General features: G+C 39.3%; 1 protein-coding gene across 2 annotated transcripts in view; it reads right to left on the reverse strand.

Annotated features, from left to right (window-relative positions):
- LOC144642520 (protein mono-ADP-ribosyltransferase TIPARP-like) overlaps positions 1-25,216 on the reverse strand; it is a 42,002-nt gene that overhangs the window by 11,799 nt on the left and 4,987 nt on the right. For both annotated transcript variants that reach the window (XM_078501501.1, XM_078501493.1), the window contains exons 3-9: positions 19,152-19,217; positions 16,995-17,158; positions 15,808-15,970; positions 14,733-14,825; positions 13,384-13,449; positions 10,707-10,870; positions 8,656-8,821 (exon numbers count right to left, since the gene is read on the reverse strand). In XM_078501501.1, the coding sequence (XP_078357627.1) occupies positions 8,656-8,821; positions 10,707-10,870; positions 13,384-13,449; positions 14,733-14,825; positions 15,808-15,970; positions 16,995-17,158; positions 19,152-19,217 (882 nt within the window). The remainder of the gene's footprint in view (positions 1-8,655; positions 8,822-10,706; positions 10,871-13,383; positions 13,450-14,732; positions 14,826-15,807; positions 15,971-16,994; positions 17,159-19,151; positions 19,218-25,216) is intronic.

Here is a 25,216-nt window from a genome sequence, read left to right on the forward strand (position 1 = left end):
CTACGCGACGTTACTTGAAAACACGAAGGCTCAGTACTATAAGTCAAAGATTGAGGAAGCAGATCAGAAGGACCTGTTCCGTCTGATTGACGGAATGTTTCATTTAAGAGAATGTCTCCTTTAGATCCACAAACTTAATTTGGCTCAGTAAATAGAATTCGCTCAAAATCCCTCCAGTAATTTCTTATTATAAGTAAGTAACAAATATGGAATTAGACTGGAGAAAAATTGCTTTCTTTATGAAATCTGGAGGAAAACCTTTTACACCTTCTGGTGGCCTCGATGGCCATAGGCCGGATTGTGAAATTTGGTAAAGTCCAACCATTCGCTCTAATACAAATATTGCAGCTACATCGCTTAAATACCGATATTCGCAAACAACAAGCCTTGGCCTTTTAAACTGGATGAACCGCATTGAAAAACTTTGATTATCAAGAAAGAGACGAGGATCTAAAGTTTGGCTATTTTGGATGTTAAAGGCCAGCTCAAATTTTCCTTAACTTTATGTAGTAAAATATCAAAAGTGGCTCGTACTCACAAGTTAAACTGCATATCAGCGGCAAGCTCCATCCTTCCGCTCTGAGAATATGTAAAAATATTTGGCCGTTCTCTACTCCTTCGGTTGTTGACAAGGGGCGAAACAAGTGCTACTCGGCGGATTTTGCCATGTTGTCATCATAACAATTCGAACCAACTTCAGTACCAAAAAGAGGAGAATTTTGTTCGATCACTAGTACATTTATCTCGCAGCGAAGGAAGAAATCACCTTGCAATCCGCTTTTACCTGAACGGAAATTATCACGTCGAGATAGTCCATTTTACAGCAACTTTTACAGCAACATATCGATCTTCTACTGTCAGCCATCTTGGTTTTAACATCCGCTGACCAGTTTAGTCGGTCAGTATAAAACACCATGGACTTTGCCACGGACTGCGGACTGCGGACTGCGGACTACGGGCTGGGTATAAACACAAATGCGGACTCAAACTGCGGACTGGGTATAGAATACGGACTACGGTATAAAATGCGGACTGAGCATATAAAATACGTTTAAATGCAAACCACGGCTAGAAACAACGACTTTTTTTATCGACGTTTGTTGAAGGCGGCACGAAGAAAAGCACACAAACTGCTCGTCAAGATTCACAGCGAAATCAAAATTTATTTTTCCCAAAAAGTAAAAACAGACCCGTATGAAATGTTGAAAATAAAATTTTATCTCCCAAAAGGTTTGAAACAATAACATTTGTACTTCTTTTCATTTTTTAACGTACGTAGGGTGAGGCACAACAATATTAAACAGCTAAAAAATAAGCTAAACGAACTAAACTTTGGGAAGTTTTCAAAAAACGACCTGCCGATGAAGTCCACGTTTGTCTCTAAGGCAACTCAGACAGTTTGATAACTACGAACTTACTATGATGACTCTGAAAAGTGAAACATTTGCTGGTTTCAAGATACAGAGACAGTCGGTTTTCTATTTTGTAATTGACGTTGCAAGTGTTATACTCTCTTCAATGTGCATTGGTTTGCTGAGACAGTGTAGGAAGAAAATAATTCGCGATTTGCGTAAATCACAAATAGCTCTTGGAGAACGCTGGAAATAGCATTTCCAAGCCTCTAGATTTCAAAATTTTCTGGGGGGGGGGGGTGCATTCCCCCACACCCCCCTAGCGGCTAGCGCCTCCGGCGCTCGCGTACCCCCCAGTTATTTTACCCTTGCTACGGCACTGCATTCTCTCAAAAATGCTCTGCTCGGTATCTGTGAAAGAAGAGGCTTACCTTAATTAACGCTCTCATCGTTCTTGAAATTTGACTGGTTCGCCTTCAAAACATTCGTCCATTCCACTGGATGTTTTCTGAGAAATATACGGTGAGATTCCGAGAATTTACTTGCGAGCTTTCCGCCGCCATATTGGATTTGCGACATATACAAGTGCTTGGTTTTCAAAAGAAGACGCAATGCTCAATCTGCACTCTTTCAACTTGAATTTTTTCTCTGCGTCTAGACAAATAACTACTTCGGATATCTATAGCGTCAATACGTGAGATAACTAAAAAATAAAAAATAAAAGAGAAGAAACCTTGAGGGAAATCACCAACGTGAAAAGCTACCTTTTACTGTCGAAAACGTATAGTCAGGTCGCTTAGCGCAAATGTTTGGAGAAATCGTTACATGGTTGATAAAAGCACCAAACTTTGCAAAATGATTCTTTAATGACTATTAAATAATTTTATCCGTGGCTCCACCTGAATTTTTTCTTGCAATTTGCAAAATTTGCTAAACGTTTTTTACCACGAACAAACTCTCAAGCACCGCTACCACGCCATTTTGAATTGATGCAATGACAGTTGGACAGAAGCAAATATTCCTCTACTCCGTAAGTAATTTGCAGTTCTATGCTTAAATGTTGTAAAAAAATATATATAAATTGAAGACATTGTTGAAGGTTTCGCTAAAATTTCAATTTTTAGATGCAGTAATCTAAAATGTTTATTATGGTAATTATGCGCTTGTAGTTTGTGGCCGCCCAGGGAAGCGGAACATGCTTAAAGAAGCCTTGAAGAAACGAGATTACACAGAGGTCGCATAAGGTTTTGGTCAAGCTACGGCAGCTTCAATAATAAGAAAATACATTTTCAGCAACGAGGCATATAAATTTATGGATCGTTTCCAGAGAATAGTCAAGAAGCGTCGTTACCATCTAGCCTCAAAACATTAATGTTATTAATTTTCAATGGAGACGGTTTGAAAAAGAAAGATAAGCACGAGTCCAAAGCATGCCTTACCGTTGATCAGCCTATTGTCTACAACACATAGAAAAAAATCAAAGGAATCCGATACAGAAACAAGGCACTTTAGGGAGTGTGAACCGCCTCTGCCTGTCTACATTGACCTGAACATGCATAGATTGACGAGATGCAAGCGGATCATCCAGCATTTACACCAGCTGGAAATTTCTATTTCCTATGTCAGGGTCACACAGCTTGAAGAGTGCGAGCACTTTGACGAGGATGGAGTTGTATCCCTTGCCTGCGAAAGGTCTGTTCACTGTTGGTGCCTTAGACAGCCTTCAAAATGCGGCTCTTTTCTTGTTACCGGCATCAGTCTCCTCCAGTTTCCAACTGAGAACCAACCAGGTATAAGTACACAACCAGTTACGATTTCTCCATCTGTACCTAGAAAGCTCTCTGCCTTGTTCCACGCTTTGTCTGGTTGTAACATCACATCCAGATTTAGGGGAAAGGGCAGACTTGACAGGCATTTAAAGAGGAAACAGAAACACTTCCCTCTTTAGCCTCCCATGCGATTGAGTCCTTTGATGCCGACTGTGAGCACTTCCGAAAAACTGAACGGCTGGTTATTATCGTTTATGACAAAGAGAGTTCGTCCTTGTTCCTTAACCAAACTAAGCTTGAACTTTTCTGTCTTAAGAACGTTCATTGAGAAGATGCCACCGACGGACAATGCTTTGCTTTAACTCACAATAGACGGGCGTTCAACCTAGGACACTTGTACTGATACTGAGCAAAATATCCCTTCACCTTATAAACACCTTATCGAGTTTCACTCTCTTTATATTTTTTCATGTTTTTCTGTTAATTTTTGGATCAAGGGGGTGGCTAGCCACCCAATCTAACGCCACTAGATCCACCCATGTCTAGGATATTACAATCAATTTTTTCAAGCCTTTAACCGCCGCATTTTTTCTTTTGTCATTAAAAAAGGACTGCGTGGGATGCTAGTTTTAGGGAACCTGGAAATCGCGTGACTTTTTCTTCAATTTGCCTTATGGGTAATAAATATTTGATAAAAGCCTGCACAGCCCCTGAAAAATCTAGTTGACCGCTTACGAAAGGGAACATTGCAGAACAACTTTTATGAATTTATGCAAATGAGCTCAAAACGTTTAGTTTTAAATTTCAAGGAAAATAAAAAAAAATCGGGTGGAGCCACGGATAAACTTGAAACAAGAATCGAAAAGAGGCTGCATGCAATACTCTCACAGTGCCTCTCTCCACCCAGGTGTATAAATGGGTACCGGCGAATTTACTGCTGGGGGGTAACCCTGCGGTGGACTAGTATCCCTTCCAGGGGGAGTAGCAACACTCCTAGTCGCTTAATGCTACGGAAACCGGGATAAGCTCCGGCTGTATGGGCCACTTGGCTCGGACACAGACTGAAAACGGCAGCTCGATTTTGCGATTCAAAACCCCGGTTCCAAACTCGAATGTTGAGAGGATTATCGTCTGGCTTCACGTGGCAGACACAGTACGAATTTTGCCGAATTTTGCTTGTTTTCGCTACACTAACACACGGTTTGTTTTAACGTTTCGCCATTCGCTTATTCAACACCCCTCGGACTTCTGTAATACCAAAAAAGAGGTACGAAATTTCAAGTACTGAAGAAGTTAAAAAATTCTACAGGCAACCCGGTTTTCATTGTCATGCAAATTAGGGTTGTTTGTCAAACTCCCACGTGCCTGCCGCTTGAGGATGGCCAGATATGCAGTTGAATAACGATAACTAATATAACTCGAACCTTCAAAGGAGATCGAAAAACGTTTTAGATATTGGGAGTTCGAGTTAGCAAGGGTACTAAATTATTAGGGAAAAAACACCTGGAGGATCGGAGAAAGTTCGAGTTTAGCAGGAGGTTCGAGTTATCTGTAATGAAATCGACAACATTATATTAAGTTTTGAGTCGAGTCTCCACTGCAACTCCGATCCAAGAATCAAAGACTAAAGCGAATGAAACAAACACAAATTTTAAGTTCCTCACAATTGGAGGGATTTTAATGTGTTTTGACAGTATTTTGCTGTAATCTACGAGCAGGCTTTCTGTAGGAAAAAGGCTAACTTTATCGAGCTAGGCGAGAAGGTGAGACAACTTTGATGCTCAGTTTATTCAGCCTTGCTTCTAGTTATTTTTAACATCAGGTCACGTTTGGCAGCATTTTGCATGCTTAGTCTGCATTTTATACCGTAGTCCGTGTTTTATACCCAGTCCGTAGTCCGTAGTCCGCAGTCCGTGTTTTATACTGACCGACTAAACTGGTCAGCGGATGTTAAAACCAAGATGGCTGACAGTAGAAGATCGATATGTTGCTGTAAAAGTTGCTGTAAAATGGACTATCTCGACGTGATAATTTCCGTTCAGATAAAAGCGGATTGCAAGGTGATTTCTTCGTTCACTGCGAGATAAATGTACTAGTGATTTAACAAAATTCTCGTCTTTTTGGTACTGAAGTTGGTTCGAATTGTTAAGATGGCAACATGACGAAATCCGCCGAATAGCACTTGTTTCGCCCCTTGTCAACAACCGAAGGAGTAGAGAACGGCCAAATATTTTAACATATTCTCAGAGCGGAAGGATGGAGCTTGCCGCTGATATGCAGTTTAACTTGTGAGTACGAGCCACTTTTGATATTTTACTACATAAAGTTAAGGGAAATTTGAGCTGGCCTTTAACATCCAAAATAGCCAAACTTTAGATCCTCGTCTCTTTCTTGATAAGCAAAGTTTTTCAATGCGGTTTATCCAGTTTAAAAGGCCAAGGCTTGATGTTCACAAGTATCGGTATTTAAGCGATGTAGCTGCAATATTTGTATTAGGGCGAATGGTTGGACTTTACCAAATTTCACGATCCGGCCAATGGCCATCGAGGCCACCAGAAGGTGTAAAAGGTTTTCATCCAGATTTCATAAAGAAAACAATTTTTCTCCAGTCTAATTCCATATTTGTTACTTACTTATAATTAGAAATTACTGGAGGGATTTTGAGCGAATTCTATTTACTGAGCCAAATTAAGTTTGTGGATCTAAAGGAGACATTCTCTTAAAACCGGTACCTATTTTCCCTTCCCATGATAATGTTGAACAACTTACTGAGAAGTTCAGCTGCTACTTCATCGACAAGATAGAGGGTCTGCGACAACGTATAGCTAGAGCAACGATTCCCACAATGTCAGTTACTATTGACACATTCTGCGCTTGCTCCATGGCTGAGTTCAATGAGGTATCACTAGAATATGTGTCAAAGACCATCCAGAAAGCACCTTCCAAGTCATGTCCATCTGATCCCATCCCCACACGGACATTGAAAGCTTCTCTTAATGAGACGCTCCCGACAGTTACCAACATTATCAACTCATCGCTGAGTAGAGGTGTTTTTCCTAATGCCTTCAAGGAAGGTCGTGTTCTTCCTTTCATTAAAAAGGAGTCACTCGATCCCGAGGTATACTCGAACTATCGTCCCATCACTAATCTTCCTTTTCTTTCGAAAGCTTTGGAAAGAATTGTTGCAAGCCAGATACGTGATTATCTCACTGAGAATGACCTCTACCCCAGCCTACAATCAGCTTATCGTAAATTCCATAGCACAGAAACTGCGCTCTTACGAGTTCAAAATGACATCTTACGTGCTATCGATAATGGAAATGAGGTACTATTGGTGTTACTGGACCTTTCAGCTGCATTCGATACATTAGATCATGACATTCTCATCAATAGGCTTTCAACACTGTCACAGTACGGCTTCACAGGGACGGTGCTCGATTGGTTCAGGTCCTACCTTAATGATCGTTCACAAAAGGTTGTCATTGGTAATACTGAGTCCAAACCGCAGCCTCTCACATCGGGTGTCCCACAGGGATCAGTTTTGGGTCCTCTGTTATTTGCCCTATACTTCGGACCCCTACAAGACGTCATCAAGGCTCAAGGACTGGACTGTATGATGTACGCTGATGATTCACAACTCTACATTATTTTGAACCCTGCAGCAAGACAGCCTGCGCTTCTCAATTTGGAGCTGTGTATTAATGATATCCAAGCATTCTTTCTTACTAATAAGCTAGTCTGCAACCCGACTAAGACAGAAGTTCTTCATCTCACATCTCGCTTTACTCGGCATCCTCCATTATCGAATATTTCTTTTGGCGTAAACATTGTATCCTGCGCAAACAAAGCTCGTAATCTGGGTTGTGTTTTTGATCGCCACCTCACCATGACCAGCCACATTAACAACATCTGCCGTCACGCATCCCTGGCGCTTCGTAACATTGGTAGAGTAAGGAAATACATAAGCCAGAGCAGCATCGAGCGCTTAGTACATGCTTTCATAACATCCAAGTTGGACTATTGCAATAGTCTATTGTACGGCCTGCCCTCTACTGAACTTCAAAAGTTACAACGCATTCAGAACACTGCTGCGAGATTGGTGGTTAAGGCAAAGCGCACGGATCACATAAGCCCTATTCTACAACAATTACACTGGCTGCCTGTTAGCGAACGCATTTCGTTTAAGATCTTGTTGTTTACCTGTAAAGCTATGAATGGCTATGCTCTGTCATACATTGTAGATCTTCTTGACCAATACGTGCCATCACGTTGTCTACGCTCGGCCTCGCAAAATTTGCTTAAATTTCCAAGATCGGCCACCTCTACATACGGAGATCGGGCCTTTTCCATTGCTGCGCCGAGACTTTGGAACACACTACCAACAACAGTAAAGAATGCCCCTTCAGTCTCCACTTTTAAAACACTTTTAAAGACATATTTATTTAGGTCGATATATTTTTAACAAGTTCGCCATGTTTTTTATTGTCATTTTTATTTTTATTTTTTTATCAATTGTAATTAATTAGGTTATCCTTAGCGTATTTTTATCTGATTGTAATTTAAATCGGGTTTTTATATTTTTACTTTAAATTTCAAATGTAAACGCACTGAGACTTTTGTAAAGTGCGTGCTAAGAACTGTTATTATTATTATTATTATTATTATTATTTACTTTCTTGCTGTACATTTCTTTTCTGTGTTAACTTTATATTAAGCTTTATAAAACAATAAATACAATACAAAAAAAAAAAAAGAACTGCGGCCTTGCTAAGGCAGAGCGTCTATAAATATAATTTAGCGATTTTAATCGACAATTGGGCTTAATCGTGGGTTAGTTTAATCAGAGTTTTGAACAGCCGGGCCCTGGAGAACACAGGAGGAACCAGTTAAACACAACTGACGCGTCTGCTCCACATTTTCCGAATTCGTCTGACTTATTGGTATCATCAGGGTTTATGTCCGTAATGATGACAATAAGTCGAAAACGTAAGGCTGTTTATAATATATTTTAATTATAGTTTTAGCCTTGTACCTTATAATATCATTTTTACCTTTTTTAACGAATATCATGCCAACAATACTATAATTGTTGTACAGTATTTGCAATATGCGGGGACGGAGAGGTAGACTTTCACATTTTTACTGGATGGTAGTTGATGTCCTTATTTCATCACCTGGTAAAGTATACTCGCTTGCAGCAGGAATCATACGCTCCTCATGATCAACTACCTTAGACTAGGAGATTATCAGGAACTGACCACCAGCTTTGTGGTCAGTTCCTGATAATCAGACCCAATTTGTATGTCTCTAGTCTTAGTAACACATGTGCGATGTTGTCTCTTAATTTACTATAAAATGTTTTATACACCTCGATCACGACTAGTTCTGATTTATTCAACATAGGGATGGTATTCTTGGTTCACTTTTTGAAAAATGATCCCTTGCCTTGTATACAGTACAAATTTGTATGCACACTAACAAGTGTACGGTAAACAATCAATCTAAATTTTTCATTGGTACTTATGTACACCCACTTTGACGCTGTTGTGACGAACGTGGTCGATTGCTGGCTGGTGATGATTGTTGTTGCCCTTGTCTTTGGCTGTCTGGGTTTAATGCTGATTTTTTAGCATAGACTGGTGGGCGCTCTGCAAAAACGTCACACAGAATTTGAAGAAAAGCTTTAATTGTGGACGTTTCCTGAAATTAAAAGAAAAAGAGGGAAAGACTTTACGTTTAGTACATCAAAACCAAAATTTTTATAAAGATTTATTAAATAGATTTAGCCAAGCCTAAAAGCGGAGCTCCCCGGTAATTTACTTCGCCCTTTTTGTAAATCCGAATTTACTGACCGTTGACAGAAAAGAATATAGCACTTGAGCCCGCAATACAATGCAAACCATACCTTGGCCAGCGGTAAACTACAAAAAAATACATTCGACCTCGATGAGTTCTATATGTAAGCCGGCGATATGGTCATGTGATACTAGTCAGCGGATACCTTGTTTTGACAGCTGTCAATTGACCATAACATGGATGTCCAATATCAAAGATGTAAGCTGACGTTAACCATAACCTTAAACCTATTTCTGGAGTAGGGCCGCCATGTTAAGGCGTCGTCGTCGTCGTAGTCGTCGCTTGGGCGCACGCGCCCGCGAATCATGCCGCTAGCCATGATGACCATGAAAAACCAAAGGCATGGTTCTGTTAACTTTTTATGGGTTTGGGGCTCTGCTCTGCGGCCCTTCGGGCCGCTGGGAGCTCCGCTAGCATTTGCAGCTAATTCCTGTCATCAGTGACAGTTCATTTACGAGTGGGTTCTCGCGCTGAAAGGTTTGGCAAAACTGGTATGCATTGCGTGTTGAGTGAAACGGATTGAAAAGGCCAAATATGACACAATAACGACAGAACAGGCACCGATGAAAGAAAAGGTTCAGTTTCGAGCATTGTTTTATTCATGGTAATAAGCACAATTCCTTGTCTTACCATGCATAGAGACATTCCGTCAAGATAGTTTGCACCTTAAGAGAGTGTATACTATTGAAAGCATTGTAGTACCGTAACTAGCTCAAAACGTTTTAACAAGAACCTAGAAAACCTGTCCAAACCACAGGGTTTCCTGATTTAAAAGCGCGGAAAGAGTAAAGACTTGGGAAAGTGGTCACGCGAGTTACTGGGAGTGACTAATCCCCAGTCAGTTCATGAAGTAAGAATTTCTTTTTATTTCTTTTTTCCATATATGAGGTATGATTCACATTTAACCATTTGTTAAAAAAGGTGACATCAAAGGAGATAAACCCGAGTCGACGGATTACCGAGCCGGAGTCATATCCACCAGGCCACCGACGACAAGCTGGGAGAGTCCTGGTTATTTTGCCTAGATATCCAAACGTACCCTAATATGAAGGCTAACCGCAAGCAACCTTGGCTATCGTAGGCTTACCGAAGAACTATTTAACCTAAATGGAGCGCTATTTCGGCTAGCCGGAGTGCTAATTAGGCTAACCTAAGTGCTATTTAGTGTTTACTACATAGACTTAGTGTATTACGTGGCATAATAATGTCATCAGGTGTCTCACTATTTTCTCACGACATGAACCAAGTGCAGAATTTTAAGTTTGCGTGATCCACAGCTACGGTGGTAATTTTCCTACAAATGCCGTAATCTTTTCATGCCAGTTATATCAAGTTGCGTGTTTCAAGTTGCAAATACTTATTTTTCTTCAGATTTCTGTAAATAATTATTAAGTGAGCTCGCATGAATGAAAGAAAAAAAGAGAAATTCATTTCAAAATAAAAAGAGAAAGGTATTCGAAAAATTAGAGTTAGATCGACGACCCTGGCTTCTGGCGAAATACAATTTCAAAAGATGCATATAATATGTTTTAGCACGCGTTCTGAGGGAACTTTTCCAAATGAATGATTTGGTTGCAAGGTCGAAACATTGCGTGAATAACGTAATGATCTTCAAGAAACAAGTTTCTGCTTTGCTTGAATAATCAGTGCTCGCTCCTAGACAAACGCTTGAATAACGAGAAAAAGAAATATATTTCACATTACACATTACATTTCACAACTCGCATACCTTATTCCATTCGTGAAGGTAAGGATGAAACACGCGGCCATTCGTGTTCACGTATTGTGACTCCCTGATTGCCATTGAGCTTGTTGGCGTGACATACACCATAGGTGGAACATTAGGATGATCCTCTTGCAACCGTACAGACACTGGAATGTTGTATGTCACACCTGCAATCAACCCTTTATTTAACAAATAAAGAAGCCTAAGCCATGTTTTATACTGTCATAAAACACGACGGGCATTTGAGAACACGAGGGAAATGTAGAAAACATTCGCCTGCGGCTCATGTTTTCTACATTTCTCGAGTGTTCTCAAATGCCCGGAGTGTTTTATGACAGTATAAAACATGGCTTAGGCTTCTTTCTTTGCTTTATGATATAGATTTTAGACACCGCGAGTGAAAAGTTTAATTAAAAATATGTACAACAAGAGCGAGTAAACAAAGATGAAAAGCAGAAAATAGTTTACGGGAAGACCAGAAAACTGACACAATTTCATTCAGTATTCGACGTAAAATAAGGCTAAGCATTTCAGGTAAGTTTGTTACCTTTTAATCTTGATCTTGTCTTTTTGAACTTCGATAAACTTCACCGACTGCACCGAGTGCAATTTCGTCTCAGCATAATATAGTAGTCTCGATGACATCCGTCCCTTGCTTCGTTCGACTTGAACAAGGCGTATAATTTCCAGAAAAGCTATTGCTTCGGATATTTCCGTAAACCTTAATTGTTGTCACAATCAAGTTCCAGCATGAATAGACGATTTAAGAGGAGATTGTCGAAGAAAATCTTCGAAAGAAAACTCTCTCGCTCGCTTTCCTTGCGAGTTTCATTCAACTCAAGCAGTGGACACCGCGCCACAATTTTTCCCGCCTCACTTCGTTTACATCAAAATGAAATGTCCAGTGGATTTATACTTAAAAAGGAATTTAATAAAACAATTATACCATTCGCCCTTGTTGGATACGAGTGGTTATAGCCAACGAACAGTCAACGACGCGCGAAGCACTCGAGGAAAGCTGACGAAAAACAATAAAACATGATTTTTCTATGTTTTATACTCTGATAAAACATAGGTTTTTAGCCAATCAGAGCGCGCGTAGACTCCTATCTATATTATATTAATATACAATCTTCGTTCACTGTCCAAAATCCACGCGCGCAATTGGTTAAAATAGATCACGTGATTTTGCTTTACCTGTCGTCAGCAAACTCCGACAGTGTAGTATTGACAATAATGCACAAAAATCGTGCATTATTGAAAATGTCTTTAGCTTCAAGGCTTACAGAAGATGAAGAAAAATATATTCCTCAAATTATCAACGATCCAATACCAAACAAAATCGAAGAGGATAACAACTTGAAGCGCTTTCATGTTCAAAGGTAAACTGCAGCTCAATAAATACATTTTTGTGTGCGATTGACTTGCTTGTAGTTGCTTGATTGTGAAAGCCATCGACTTGCTTTGAACAAGCTTCTCGCTGACTGTATTTATGAACGACCACAGCTGATGAACGATTTTATGAACCATTTTAAGCTTTATTTCTGTGTCCGGCTTATTTGTGATTTTTATATAATTGATGTAATCCCGTATAATTATGTACTACTACACTTCTTATTTTTAAACATTAAGCTTATTGCATTGCTTGAAGTTCGTTAAGTCGATGATCGCTTGCAGTGTACTCAGATTGTATATTAAAAGGGTTAGAGTCTGTCCGTTCGTGTTTTGTTGACAAATACACGCACTTGCTGGCCGCACAATGAACTCGAAATTTTCAATACTGCACTCGGCTACGCCTCGTGCAGTATTGAAAATTTCTCGTTCATTGTGCGGCCAGCAAGTGCGTGTATTTGTCAACAAAACACTCACAACAGTCTCTAACCCATAAATATTACATAAATTCTCCTTATAGGTTTCCCTGGTTTTGCATAGTACTGTGATGATCATTGAAAAATGCATCTGCCAAAACTTTGGGCCTTATTATATTGGGGTTTCGTGCCAGTTAATGGCAAGAATATATTAAATGCTGTAAAATTATGATTTCCACATTGTTGTGTAAGTTTCTCAAAAATGAAATGAAAGCAGACAGCACGAAGTACGAACCAGGCACTATAACATTTTTTTCACTGAAGTCTCTAACGCTGACCTTAAACAAGAGTGGGTCGCACATCAACATCAATGAAGAAGGATTGCTTAAGCGTTTTTTTGTAAAGTTCTAATATAAGCACTTTCAACAACTGTACCTTCAATTTTCAGCTTGCGTCAGGGCAGGTTTGCACCATAGAAGCGCCAAAGAAAGACGTCCAAGAATCAAAAGCGGCGGCCAGATGGAATGGGGCTTCAAATTCAAAATTGATTTGCAAATTTAAGGCATTTTAAAACTCTTTTGTTGGCTAGAGAGAAGTGAAATTTCCTGTTTTGTAGTCGCGCTCAAGAATTCGACAGTCACTCATTTTACAGTTGGCCAAGTCAGGAAAAAGTAGCACACGCCAACGATTTTGAATGTAACTGGCTTCCTTTTCAGTACTCTAAAAAATCATCCACTGTCTTGTTCGGTCAAGATGGCTGGATATTGGCCTCGTTCTTTTTTTATCACGTGTTTATATGGACCTTGAAAAAGGACTTGGCCAATATCCCGCCATCTAAACCTAACATGTGGCCAATAACCATATTTCTCAACCTCTGATTTTGACTGGAATTGTTCCCTCCAAGGCAAATAATTTCCTTTCTCTTCCATCGTCACATGCTGTAAAGTAAAAATACATGAATAAGTGATATGAAGACCATTACCGAATGCAAATTACAATGTACATAATTCCGAAGAATAACAAGGCTTCTGATAATTTTAAATGACAGCATGGCACTCCGTACAGAGACAAACATGTTTTAGTTAACCATCTTTAGGGCTAAAAACACACTTGCGATACAGAGTTACATATAGTACAGAGTGTTACAGAAAATGTACACAAGATAGGGTAGTATTAAAATAGTTATGACAATTAAACAATAGGAGTAGAATTTAAAAGGTGAATCTGCATACCGAGGAATGGTTGCTCCCGAACAATGTGGAATGCCTCTTTAATCTTCTAGAATCCACGATTTACATGCATTACAGGGAACATAGTTGGTGACAAGTGCCCGACGAAACTAGATGTTTTTGTAAATGGAATTTGTTTTATCTTAAAGCGACTGTGCCACGGATTTTAGCCAATTTTATGCATGGTAAAAGAGCATCAAATTTCGCAAAATATAAAAATAGCTTCTTAAAACAGTGAAGAAACATTTCAATAACACAGCAAATACAAAAGAAGGTACGGATGGCGAGAAGTGACGAAGATTGAAACGGATTGCGATATGAGCTTTTGAAATGTTGTTGGGCTGAACAGTTTTCAAAGTTAGTCTCGTTTGCCTGTTACTTTAAATTATAATGCCCAGGAGACAAATTTGGCTGCAATGAAGCTATGGTTTTGTCATTTAGATCCAAACCTTAACAAGGATCCCGTCATGAACGCATTTCGTCCAGAATGGGCATATCCGCAGGAAGCATTTGTCCAAAGATCTACAAACAATTATGTAGCGTCGTTGGAAACTTGTCGTCAACTATGCTCCCTGGAATACTTATATAAATTCCATTATGGATTCTGTCACCTCTTCATTTCATTTGAATATCAAGAGGCGTAATTTCGACATTGTCTGCCTTTCACTGATTTCAAAGTTTTCACTGATTTTGCAGTCATCTCAAAATAACCACTGTTACTAGCTATTAAAGGTAAAGTCTGTGTCCGAGCCAAGTGGCCCATACAGCCTGAGCTTATCCCGGTTTCCGTAGCATTAAGCGACTAGGAGTATTGCTACTTCCCCCCTGGATGGGATGCTAGTCCATCGCAGGGTTACCCCCTTAATAGCAGAATGTACTTCCAATCAGATTGACACGTACTGTGTGGTTGACATCTTGAGAGGTGGAAGATTGGCCACTGGTACCTTAACAATTCGTGTTTCACTAATAAATAACTAGTGAAAAGTACTTACTTATTTTCAGTGTCTTCTTTAGCAGATGACATTGAAAATGTTTTATTGTGTGCTCAACATCTTGATCACAATATCCTTCACATCCTCCCGATCCTAACAAAATATGTAGAAATACATAGGAGGATCAGTTTCTGTTGTTGAGAAGGTACACCCATAAACAATCAGTTCCCCAATAAACTTACCGGTTTTTAATTGTTCACCGTTTTCTGTAGTGCTACAAGCAGTGGTATCATTCTCTAAAAACACTTAACCCATAGAGGTCCCTCAATTGTTTTGTGAAGTTTCCCCGGTGAACTAAAATACATTTTAATCTCACAAGCTAGTGTTTTTTTCAAAAGCTAGTATGCTTTTTTATGCATTCGCACCATTAAAGCTTTCTCTACCAGATTACTATAATTGTTACATTATTTGCAATATTGGGGCAACGAGAGGTAGAAGCTTCAATTCTTACTGGATGGCAGTTAGTGTGGTATTCTCCAGCTAACTTTCAGCAGGAATCATAAGTTGTTAGTCAGTATTAGCTACCCTAAACTAAGACTTATCAGGGACTGACCACGTGCTTTTCGTTTACTGTTGTACTTCCTTCACGTTGGTGCTCGATCAGACCCATAATATGTGTCTAATCTAAGTAATTAAAAATTACTATATTTAGAGAGGAAGGCACATCAGCCCTTACTGGTTTTCATGCGGGTCCTCAATCCAGATCGAATTGGAATTTGGAAATGTTGGTTTTTGTGGAGGGTGGAAAACCGGAGAACCCGGAGAAGAACCTTCGAAGCAAGGACGAGAACCAACAACAAACTCGACCCACGTATAGCACCGTGTCGGAATCGAACCCGGGCAACAGTGGTGGGAGGCGAGCGCTCTCACCACTGCGCCATCCCTGCTCCCTGGTGTTCTCTCTTTATATTGTATCATGACCACTTCTCACTCATTTTTAATCTGAGTATTTTAACCCAGGGATTGTATTCTTTGCCCACTTTAAGAAACTTGTCCCCTTGCCTTGTATACAGTATAAATTTGTACACACACTTAATCCAACTTAGACTTTTCGTTGGTACTTTTGTACACCCACCTTGACGCACTTCGTATAAAAGTGCTCGATTGCTGGCTGGTGATGGTTGTTGTTTCCCTTGTTTTTGGCTGTCTGGATTTAATGCTGATTTTTTAAAGACTGGTGGGCGCTCTGCAAAAACTTCACACATAATTTGAAGAAAAGCTTCAATTGTAGAGTTTTTCTGAAATTTAAAGAAAAAGAAGTAAAGACGCGTTCAATCCATCAAAACCCATTTTTTTAGAACCACTTTTGTACAATAACTGTCAAATTTCTCATTGCTTAATTTCAATCAACACTCAGTAACAGTCAATTACAGCACGGCTTCTCGACCGGACCGGACCACTTGGAAGAAAGCTCCAGCTCCACTGCAACAAAAAAAGAAACGTTTCCCGAGAAGCCCGCATCTTTCGCAACTTCGTTGGGTTTTCAAATTTTGTTGTTGGACTATTGTTTTTATTCTTCAACCTGATTGGTTTGTTTGCGCAAAAAGTCACCATCGCTTGTTCTCAATACGTTTGATTGGTCAACTTTCTTTCAAGTGGCCCGGTTTGAGTAGTCGCACAGTAACAAACTAAGTGGTATTACTCGCGCATTTTATCCTGATCTTTTTGTAATCTGAAAGTTTAAAATTGCAAAAATATTTTTGGCATTGTATGTTGAGTGAAATAGATTGAAAACGCAAACACCACACAATAACGACGGAACATGTGTTAATAAAAGACCGGAAAACACAATTCCTAGTCTTATCATGTATATCAGGCTGAACCTCAAGGTGGCTTGTACTATCACGGCTTAAAACGATACAAACAAGGAGCAAAAACATTGGTAAAATTCGAAACAGGTGAAAGATTTAATACATGATACATGTAGCTCCTGGCAAGTAAACAGCAAAAGTTGCCTGGCCCAGGCCTCTTGGCATATTGGGGGGGGGGGGGGGGGGGGGGAGTCATTGGTATAGTGCTCTTGTCCGAGTAGAAGTGGTTGTCAAGTAGACGCGAGACGTGAATCACACCATGAAGAACCTCCAACGAATTATCAACCAGCCTCGCCCCAGATGTGTAATTATAAAGACGAACTTAAACTGTTGTAAGCAGTTGTTTCCCTGCAAATTACAACCAAAACAAAACGGGCGCCCATTATCAAAAGATTTGTATAGCATTCATAAACATATCAGTCAGAGTACTTCTCAATTATTTCTTTCATACCTCATTCCATTCTTGAAGGTAAGGATGATTCACGCGGCCATTCGTGTTCACGTATTGTGACTCCCTGATTGCCATTGAGCTTGTTGGCGTGACATACACCATAGGTGGAACATTGGGATGATCCTCTTGCAACCGTACAGACACTGGAATGTTGTATGTCACACCTGCAATCAACCCTTGATTATTACATAAATTCTCATTATAGGTTTCCCTGGTTTTGTATAGTACTATGTGATGATCATTGAAAAAAAAGTGAGCTGTCAAGATTTCACCTATTAGGATTTTATTTCTTAGTGGGTCAGTCCTGTCGGTTCAAGGAAAAAGTTTAAATGATGGAAAATTAATTTACCACAAGGAAATTTGCTCCAGAACTACCCTGTAGAATTCCTACATAGAATAGCCTGGAACATATACACCCAGAACATACCGTTATGTGTGTATCTGTCTAAATTTACACATAAACGAATTAATGAACTTTATTTGAGAGGTTGAGTATTTAGTTATTAAGCTAATTGAGGACACTAAAATAACATTCAAAATTGAAAATAAAAGAGGTAGTGTGAATTGTGTTCTAGATCTAACGATCTAGCGATAGGTTCATATCTGTATGTTTTTTCTTGAGTGCACGCATTTACAGTTAGACTTGGCTCAAAACCATCAAGACGATTTGTCCTGATGGAATGAAAATTAATGGCTGGCAAAAACTGTGACTGTTTGTCTTCTTCGTGATGGATTGACAACCGGGGATGGAAAGGGCTGGAAGTTGGCGCTATAAGCTGTCCAGACAACATATACAATTGACGGCTCAGCTGTTGTAAGGAGCAATAGACCAGGGAGTGTACAACTTGCTGTCCTTGCTTGGAAAGAAAAGCAAAGCATGCACATATCCTTCCACATGGCGTGCAAGCAATAACTGCGCCATTCTAATACATAAGGTGAAGGTGAGGTGTGAGCAGTCTTGAATCCTTTGAGAGCTCTGCAGATACATTTAGCCAAATCATCAGGTCTTAATACAAAAAAAAAAAAAACAGAAAGACCTAATTTTTAAATCGCTTTTAGTTACGTTTTAATGACATGGTAGAGGTCAGTGTACTATTTACATTGTTTCTCATTTTTTTCCGCTTTAGCAATAAACAAAAAGATCATTTTAAGGAAAGAAATTAATGCCTCTTTAACTCATTGACTCAATCGACCTTGTCACTTGTGACTTCATCACTTTTCGTGCCAGATGATGATTTTGCTAATTAACTGAACTAATGTGACGTAGGAAAAATCTTTTAAAGCAATCCCAAAAACTAAAAAAATGCAATACGCGTATAAGGCCCAAATAAAAGACAAATATTAATAATAAAAATTTTGAGTATGCATTCCAATTAATACTACTAGGGAATAAAACCTTTAATTTCTTAACCCTTAATATGCTGAAATAACTCCAAAAAACACGTTTTTTTAACCGTTAATCGATTTTCTTGGCTCTACGGTCCTAAATTTCGCTAAACTTTGCTAGAAATGCATTTTCTGATACTGCATCAAGTTTTTGATGAAAGTTCTATGTAAAAATGTACAACATTTTACTGTGGCGCATGCGCATAAGCCAAAATTTGGACTTCTTTTTTTTGCTGAACCGTTCCGATTTTTTTTCCTTGCTCCTTTCCTTTTCGTTTTTCCCTGCTTTCTTATTCTCTCTATCTTTTACTCTCTGCACGCCTTCTACTGGTCTGAAAAGTTTTGATCTTAATCAATGAAAAATCCTGGAAAGGAGACCATGATCAAGTACGGGTATATTGGCCTGTTTTAGCACCAATTTTACACCAAAAACTGATAACGTTTTTTTTCGATTAGCTCTGTCGGAATGCAGTTAATATTCAAGATGGACAGTCCTGTGGAAAGATCTATCCAAACTCTATAAGTTGCACATCACAAAAATCTGCTGACGTGTAAACTGGTGACGTCATAAGTGGTTGAATGGCCATTCTTCCAAATCCCGGAATAATCCGGACTTATGTATTTATTACAACTGTGATCAAGATCATAGTAATTGTCATTTCCCTACCAATACTGTGACAGGTCAAGAATAGCACAAGGAACGAGCCAAATTGGTGCCATACATGTAGGTTTGTCATAAAAAAAGACTTCCTAAATAAAGTTATACTTAACCTCTGATTTTGACTGGAATTGTTCCATCCAAGGCAAATAACTCTCTTACTCTTCCATCATCACATGCTATAAAGTAAAAATACACCCGTCATGAATTGCATGCCAATAATAATACAATCTGCATTCAATTTCCTTATATATAAGTTTGAATAATTCTATTTCGCCATCAACCAAGGTCGTTACGTAGTGGTACGAGAGAGAGTGCAGCGCATGCGTCAAGCCAGTTGTGTTGACATCGTGTCAAGGATTAGGCGTAGTTTTTTGCTGCTCCGTTTACAACTTGTTTTGTTCCCTCTACACGGGACGGATATCCACCTTGGAAACTTCCAGTACATTTGGATATTGAATAGATTGCTATCCATGACAGGCTGAGTAGAAATTGAGCACTGGATTCTTGTTTTTTCGCTTACGTTTTTCCCGCGCTTTTCAGTCATTCAGGAAAAGCATGGCCGCTCTTATCTGTGCTAAATGCAAAGTAGGAGAACTTAGTCTCCTCGAATTCTATGCTTCGTGACCTAGTTGAGAGAAATGGCGCCCTTCCCAAGGGTTTACGGAGGGTCCTGAAGGGGTAAAATGGGAACTGGGATTTGCCCATTTTGACTGGGATTTGCCTATTGTTTCACTGGGAAAATGGGATTTGGGTCACTGGGACTGGGATTCAGAAACAAAAAATAGGGCCCCAATGGGTCCATGTGTTTTGCTGCTAGAGCAAAGTCTTAGGGAACATGTTGATGAAAGACAAGTGAGTCGAGATTGAAATCCAACGTCTTTTATTGTCTGTCACTTGTGTGCAGGTTAATAATTGCACTATATTGTAGTCACTTTGTGTTAATTCAATCCTGATAATTTTACTGATCAAAATTCAGAAATTATAAATAATCGCACGCGCACCGGCGTACAACAACAGAAAGACGGCGTTGAACGTAACGCAAAGTTCATTTTGAAAGCGAAAGTTTACAAATAATTATTATCATTCGTCAGTCATCCCTTCACGCATGAACACTCGTCGAATTTCAGTGTCTTCACAACAAGATCGGAAGATCGATAAGGACCAATTTTTGATTCTGCGAAAGTTCGTTTTCTTAAAGTTTTAGAAATTTGTGAAGTTGGAGGATTCACTGAGGACTGCGTAGCCGAAGATGCAGTGGCTCGCTGGACATCAAATTCTATTTTTCACGGCGTTTAATTAATCTTCACAAAATAAACATGTGGCGCCAGCGCGTCTGGCAGTCAAAAATTCATTTTTCAAAAAACTTTCCCTTTCCAGCTATTTTAGCGGGGCTTATACTATAGTACCTACCTGTCAGTCGTAGAAAAGCTGAAATTTAAGGATGAACTGTTTATTAAATGAAGACCGTATTATTTTTTAATAACTAGTAAACAAACTGGTCGCCACGCATTTAAGTGGAAGTCCCGTTTAAAGCGGTCCTCTCGTCTTCGCGCCAAAAGAAAGTTTCCGTTTATTTTTTGCCTGTGAAAAGGCTTTGGTACATACATACAAAAAAGCAATAAATTATTTTCTAGTTCTTTATTTTCGCTTTGCTACAGACCAAAATTGAATTTTGGCCGACATGGGGCCGCCAACGGTAGTCGAAGGGCTAAATTTCGACCATTTTGTGAAGCGCGCTATGTCCACAAAAATGTACTTGACGGAATATCATTTGGCACAAATTCTAAGACACCTTTATTTAGTTCACTGATGAAACGAGGAAAATTTTACGAAAATTCTAAGCATGCCAGCGCTTCTGAAATATACCATACTCTGAGGTCTTTATTCACACGTTAAAATTTAGGTAAATACAAGAGAATAAAACTCAAAAGTTTCAATATAAATTGGAGTAAAAAAGCACATCAATGTAATCTTCTTACCTCAATGAATCGTTTTATACTTTCAAACCGGTGGGTATCTCCTTGGATTGCTCGCGAGAACAAATTAAAATCTGCCATATTCAGTGTGTTTACATAATTGTCGCTTCGTGCCAAAGCTCATTTGCATAACCTTGCAATCGATGAGAAAACTCCCTCCACCGTCCAAACTCGATTAAATACCTTTAGAATAAAAGGAAGTTGCTTCTTTTGATATTCCTATACCATACAAATCCAGCGCTGAGAAAAATTGCGTTGAAGATGACAAGAATACTCGCGGCGTGCGAGACTCCACAAAGTAAATATTGACGGTTAATTACACTGGTCGCACTTGTCCCATAATTTAAGTTCAATTCGCTCCCGTAGTATCTCTAGGGGAAGAAGAAGAGTCGAAATTCAGCCAATTAATAAATATAAAACGTGTTTAAACGACAAATTAAATTCTGACAACGGAAATCGATCATGCAAAGACAAATTATAACTTTACGTCCAAAAACATCACTTACAGGTTGCTTACTGAGGAAGCGTAGTCGCCAGATACAATCCACAAGTTTGAATAGAATTGTTTTATGTTATGAAGTGATGAAGGGCATGAGCTTCAATTCATTCTTGATACGTTTGCTTTCGTAATCGGTCATTCGAAGCCACAATGGAAGGCTTGTGCTTCGGGATCCATCAACTTCATTTTCCCCTTGCGACACGATGTCACATAACTAAGTGAATCGTGACGTGACTGGCTGATCAGAGGTCAAACAAGGGTCAAACTTTGGGGGTGATGGGGAGGGGGTTGGGTTGTCGGTATTTTACAGCAGGAGAAAACTTGAGGGGTTGAAGAGCTTTTTTCACAGCAAGAGAAAACTCAGAAGTAGTAAATGATCTTTTATTTTTTTAAATAAGTGACTCGTGTTTTTATCGCTAAATATTTCTTTTTTCCATATTTCTTATTCCACCTTGTATCACTCAAGTGTAACGTGCCTTTGCTAATTTACTTCTGTGGTCGGGCATTTAGGAGCAAATCGCAAAAAGACAGAACAGAAAAAAAATCCAAGAAAAGGTTCCGATAAAAGGCGGAGTGTGCTAAACTTTTTTCAATATTGAAATGAAAAAATTCTACCCTTAGTTGTGTTTTATCTTACTGTCACGGGCATCTGTAAAAAAAATATAATCTTGTGCACATTCTTGAAATTTCTTGCTTTACAACTTCGTTCAGTCCCTTTTTATAGGTCTTTACTCTCTTTGTTTGCTAGTTTTTTTTCAAATGAGCACGGGCATTATGAAAAATTCTATGTCCTTTACTTTGTCCACTAAGGAGGACTTAAGATCTCTGGATTTGTGTGGAAGTTCAAAGTGAGCGCACATGGCTTTTAGCGTCGTGACATTGAATTTCGATAATGTGTCATGTCTGGCATGCTCGCAAATATCATGACCGTCATAAGACCAGTCCCATTTCGCTGACAATATCTTCTACTGCTTAACTCTGGCTTTGTCATCAAGGTAAACAATTTCGTCTTCGATGAGACTGTCATCTTCGTCATCGACTTCGCCCTCTACTTGATTAGCTGTACCTTTCCTTCGTTTGGCTGCAAGTCTCGAAAAAAATCCTTGCACCTGGGTCTTTGTTTAATCCCCACACCCACCTCCATCCTTGATGTTCATAAAGCATACAGGCATTTTTTTTTTTACCGATAACAAGCCGCAAGCTTGCAAGAACAATTCGTGCTTTCTAAATCTAATTAGCGTAGTTGTTTGACAGCGGGAAATTTAGAAACCGAAAGGGAATTAAAAAATGCGAATTGTAATCAGGACTGACGACATGTACATACCGTAAAATTCCGCTTATAAGCCCCCCCCCCCCCCGGTTATAGGCCCATCTACCAGGAAACAAAAAAATACATCCGATTATAAGCCCCCCGGATATAAGCCCCCCTCTGCCGGATGACAGTACTGAACAGGGCTAAATGTTGCTTTATTATGCGTTTTTTAACTTAAAAACGTATTTCGATCAACACTCCCGTGGCCCGTTTCGGAACGTTTTTTTTATTCCGCTTCTAATTATATATAAGCCCTCCCGGATATAAGCCCCTCCACTTATAAACCCTTACAAAGTTGTATAAGCCCAGGGCTTATAACCGGAATTTTACGGTATGTGATCTAGGGCCATTACAGAGGGGAAATATAATGATTCTCTCAAACCTTTTTCAGTTCCGGTTTTCATTTTCTTATCGGCCCGTTGACCTGGTTTTAGTTCTCATTACGTATCCCAAGTGCGTACAGACAAGTGCGTACAGACAAGTGCGACCAGTGTAATTAACCGTCAATATTTACTTTGTGGAGTCTCGCACGCCGCGAGTATTCTTGTCATCTTCAACGCAATTTTTCTCAGCGCTGGATTTGTATGGTATAGGAATATCAAAAGAAGCAACTTCCTTTTATTCTAAAGGTATTTAATCGAGTTTGGACGGTGGAGGGAGTTTTCTCATCGATTGCAAGGTTATGCAAATGAGCTTTGGCACGAAGCGACAATTATGTAAACACACTGAATATGGCGGATTTTAATTTGTTCTTGCGTGCAATCCAAGGAGATACCCACCGGTTTGAAAGTATAAAACGATTCATTGAGGTAAGAAGATTACATTGATGTGCTTTTTTACTCCAATTTATATTGAAACTTTTGAGTTTTATTCTCTTGTATTTACCTAAATTTTAACGTGTGAATAAAGACCTCAGAGTATGGTATATTTCAGAAGCGCTGGCATGCTTAGAATTTTCGTAAAATTTTCCTCGTTTCGTCAGTGAACTAAATAAAGGTGTCTTAGAATTTGTGCCAAATGATATTCCGTCAAGTACATTTTTGTGGACATAGCGCGCTTCACAAAATGGTCGAAATTTAGCCCTTCGACTACCGTTGGCGGCCCCATGTCGGCCAAAATTCAATTTTGGTCTGTAGCAAAGCGAAAATAAAGAACTAGAAAATAATTTATTGCTTTTTTGTATGTATGTACCAAAGCCTTTTCACAGGCAAAAAATAAACGGAAACTTTCTTTTGGCGCGAAGGCGAGAGGACCGCTTTAAACGGGACTTCCACTTAAACACGAACTGACGAATGTTGCATCTGATGCAGTGAATCTGGTGAATGAGAACTTCCTTTAATATTTCTTTGTTTTCGACGGTGTGAACCACTGAATAAGTTTCTTTCCCATTGTGATGTTACTAGTATTAATTCGTTTCTAGCTGTCTTTTATATAGCTCGAATACAGCTACAATTAGCGGTGCAGCCTACCAGCATGGTATATTCCTTTCCAGCTGTCTTTGCGTGACAAGTTACACGTTCATACATTTTATTTTAAAATATGAAGTTCAGAGTTAATACAGTACTAGTATGCTGTAGACAGTGTAGACAAGGTGAGGGTAAGTTTATTTTCAAAGCGAAAGTTTACAAACTGTGCACTAACCGGTCCTTTGGAGAAAATATTTATGACCTTCGGCGAGGTTCCAAGTCTTCGCTCTTTTCGTAAATGATGAAAACTGCAGAATAATTTTCTCATAAAACTGGAGTGGTCGCGCCACAGTTTGTTTTCTTTCCCAATGCGATATACTTTTAAATCGGTTTTCTGTTTTCCAACGTGTCCAACGTGGTTTGCGTTCGAATACTTTGGCCCGTAACTTCGAATGCGATCAGCGCTACGGTTCATTGGTTTCGATTTTGTTTGTTCATGGATTTGATTGACATCGGTAGTTCAGATTTCTCCTCTGTTACGGCACTTACACCTTACGGCACTTACACCTTACGGCACAAACTTCAGCTCTCAATGTGTTTTGCTTGCAGCCATTGCGGCTGCAGCAAAACACAAAAATGGGAATGGGAAGAGTGTCAGTAAATGACTTAACATACATATTTTACGCTCTGTAATATTCTTTAAGTCCGGCATAGAATAGTTAAAACGCTTAAAACTCAGAAACAAAACCACTGCACTGCACGAGTGTCCATCAAGTGGTGATCAATTTCCGTGTAAGCGATTAAGTTACTCAGCTTAACAGCTATGGAGCATGGAATATTCAAATGGAATATTCAAAAGAAGTGATAGTAAGTTGTTGTCAGTCAGGGTAGTGGTAGGTAAGAGATAACTAGCTACTAAAAATTTCTAATTCTCTATAAGACAAGTGAACAAATGAAACTTTAGTGATGATCTCAACAGTAT

This window comes from Oculina patagonica, chromosome 1, assembly GCF_052425735.1.
Source record: "Oculina patagonica isolate OP01 chromosome 1, crgOcupat, whole genome shotgun sequence".
Classification (NCBI taxonomy): domain Eukaryota; kingdom Metazoa; phylum Cnidaria; class Anthozoa; order Scleractinia; family Oculinidae; genus Oculina; species Oculina patagonica.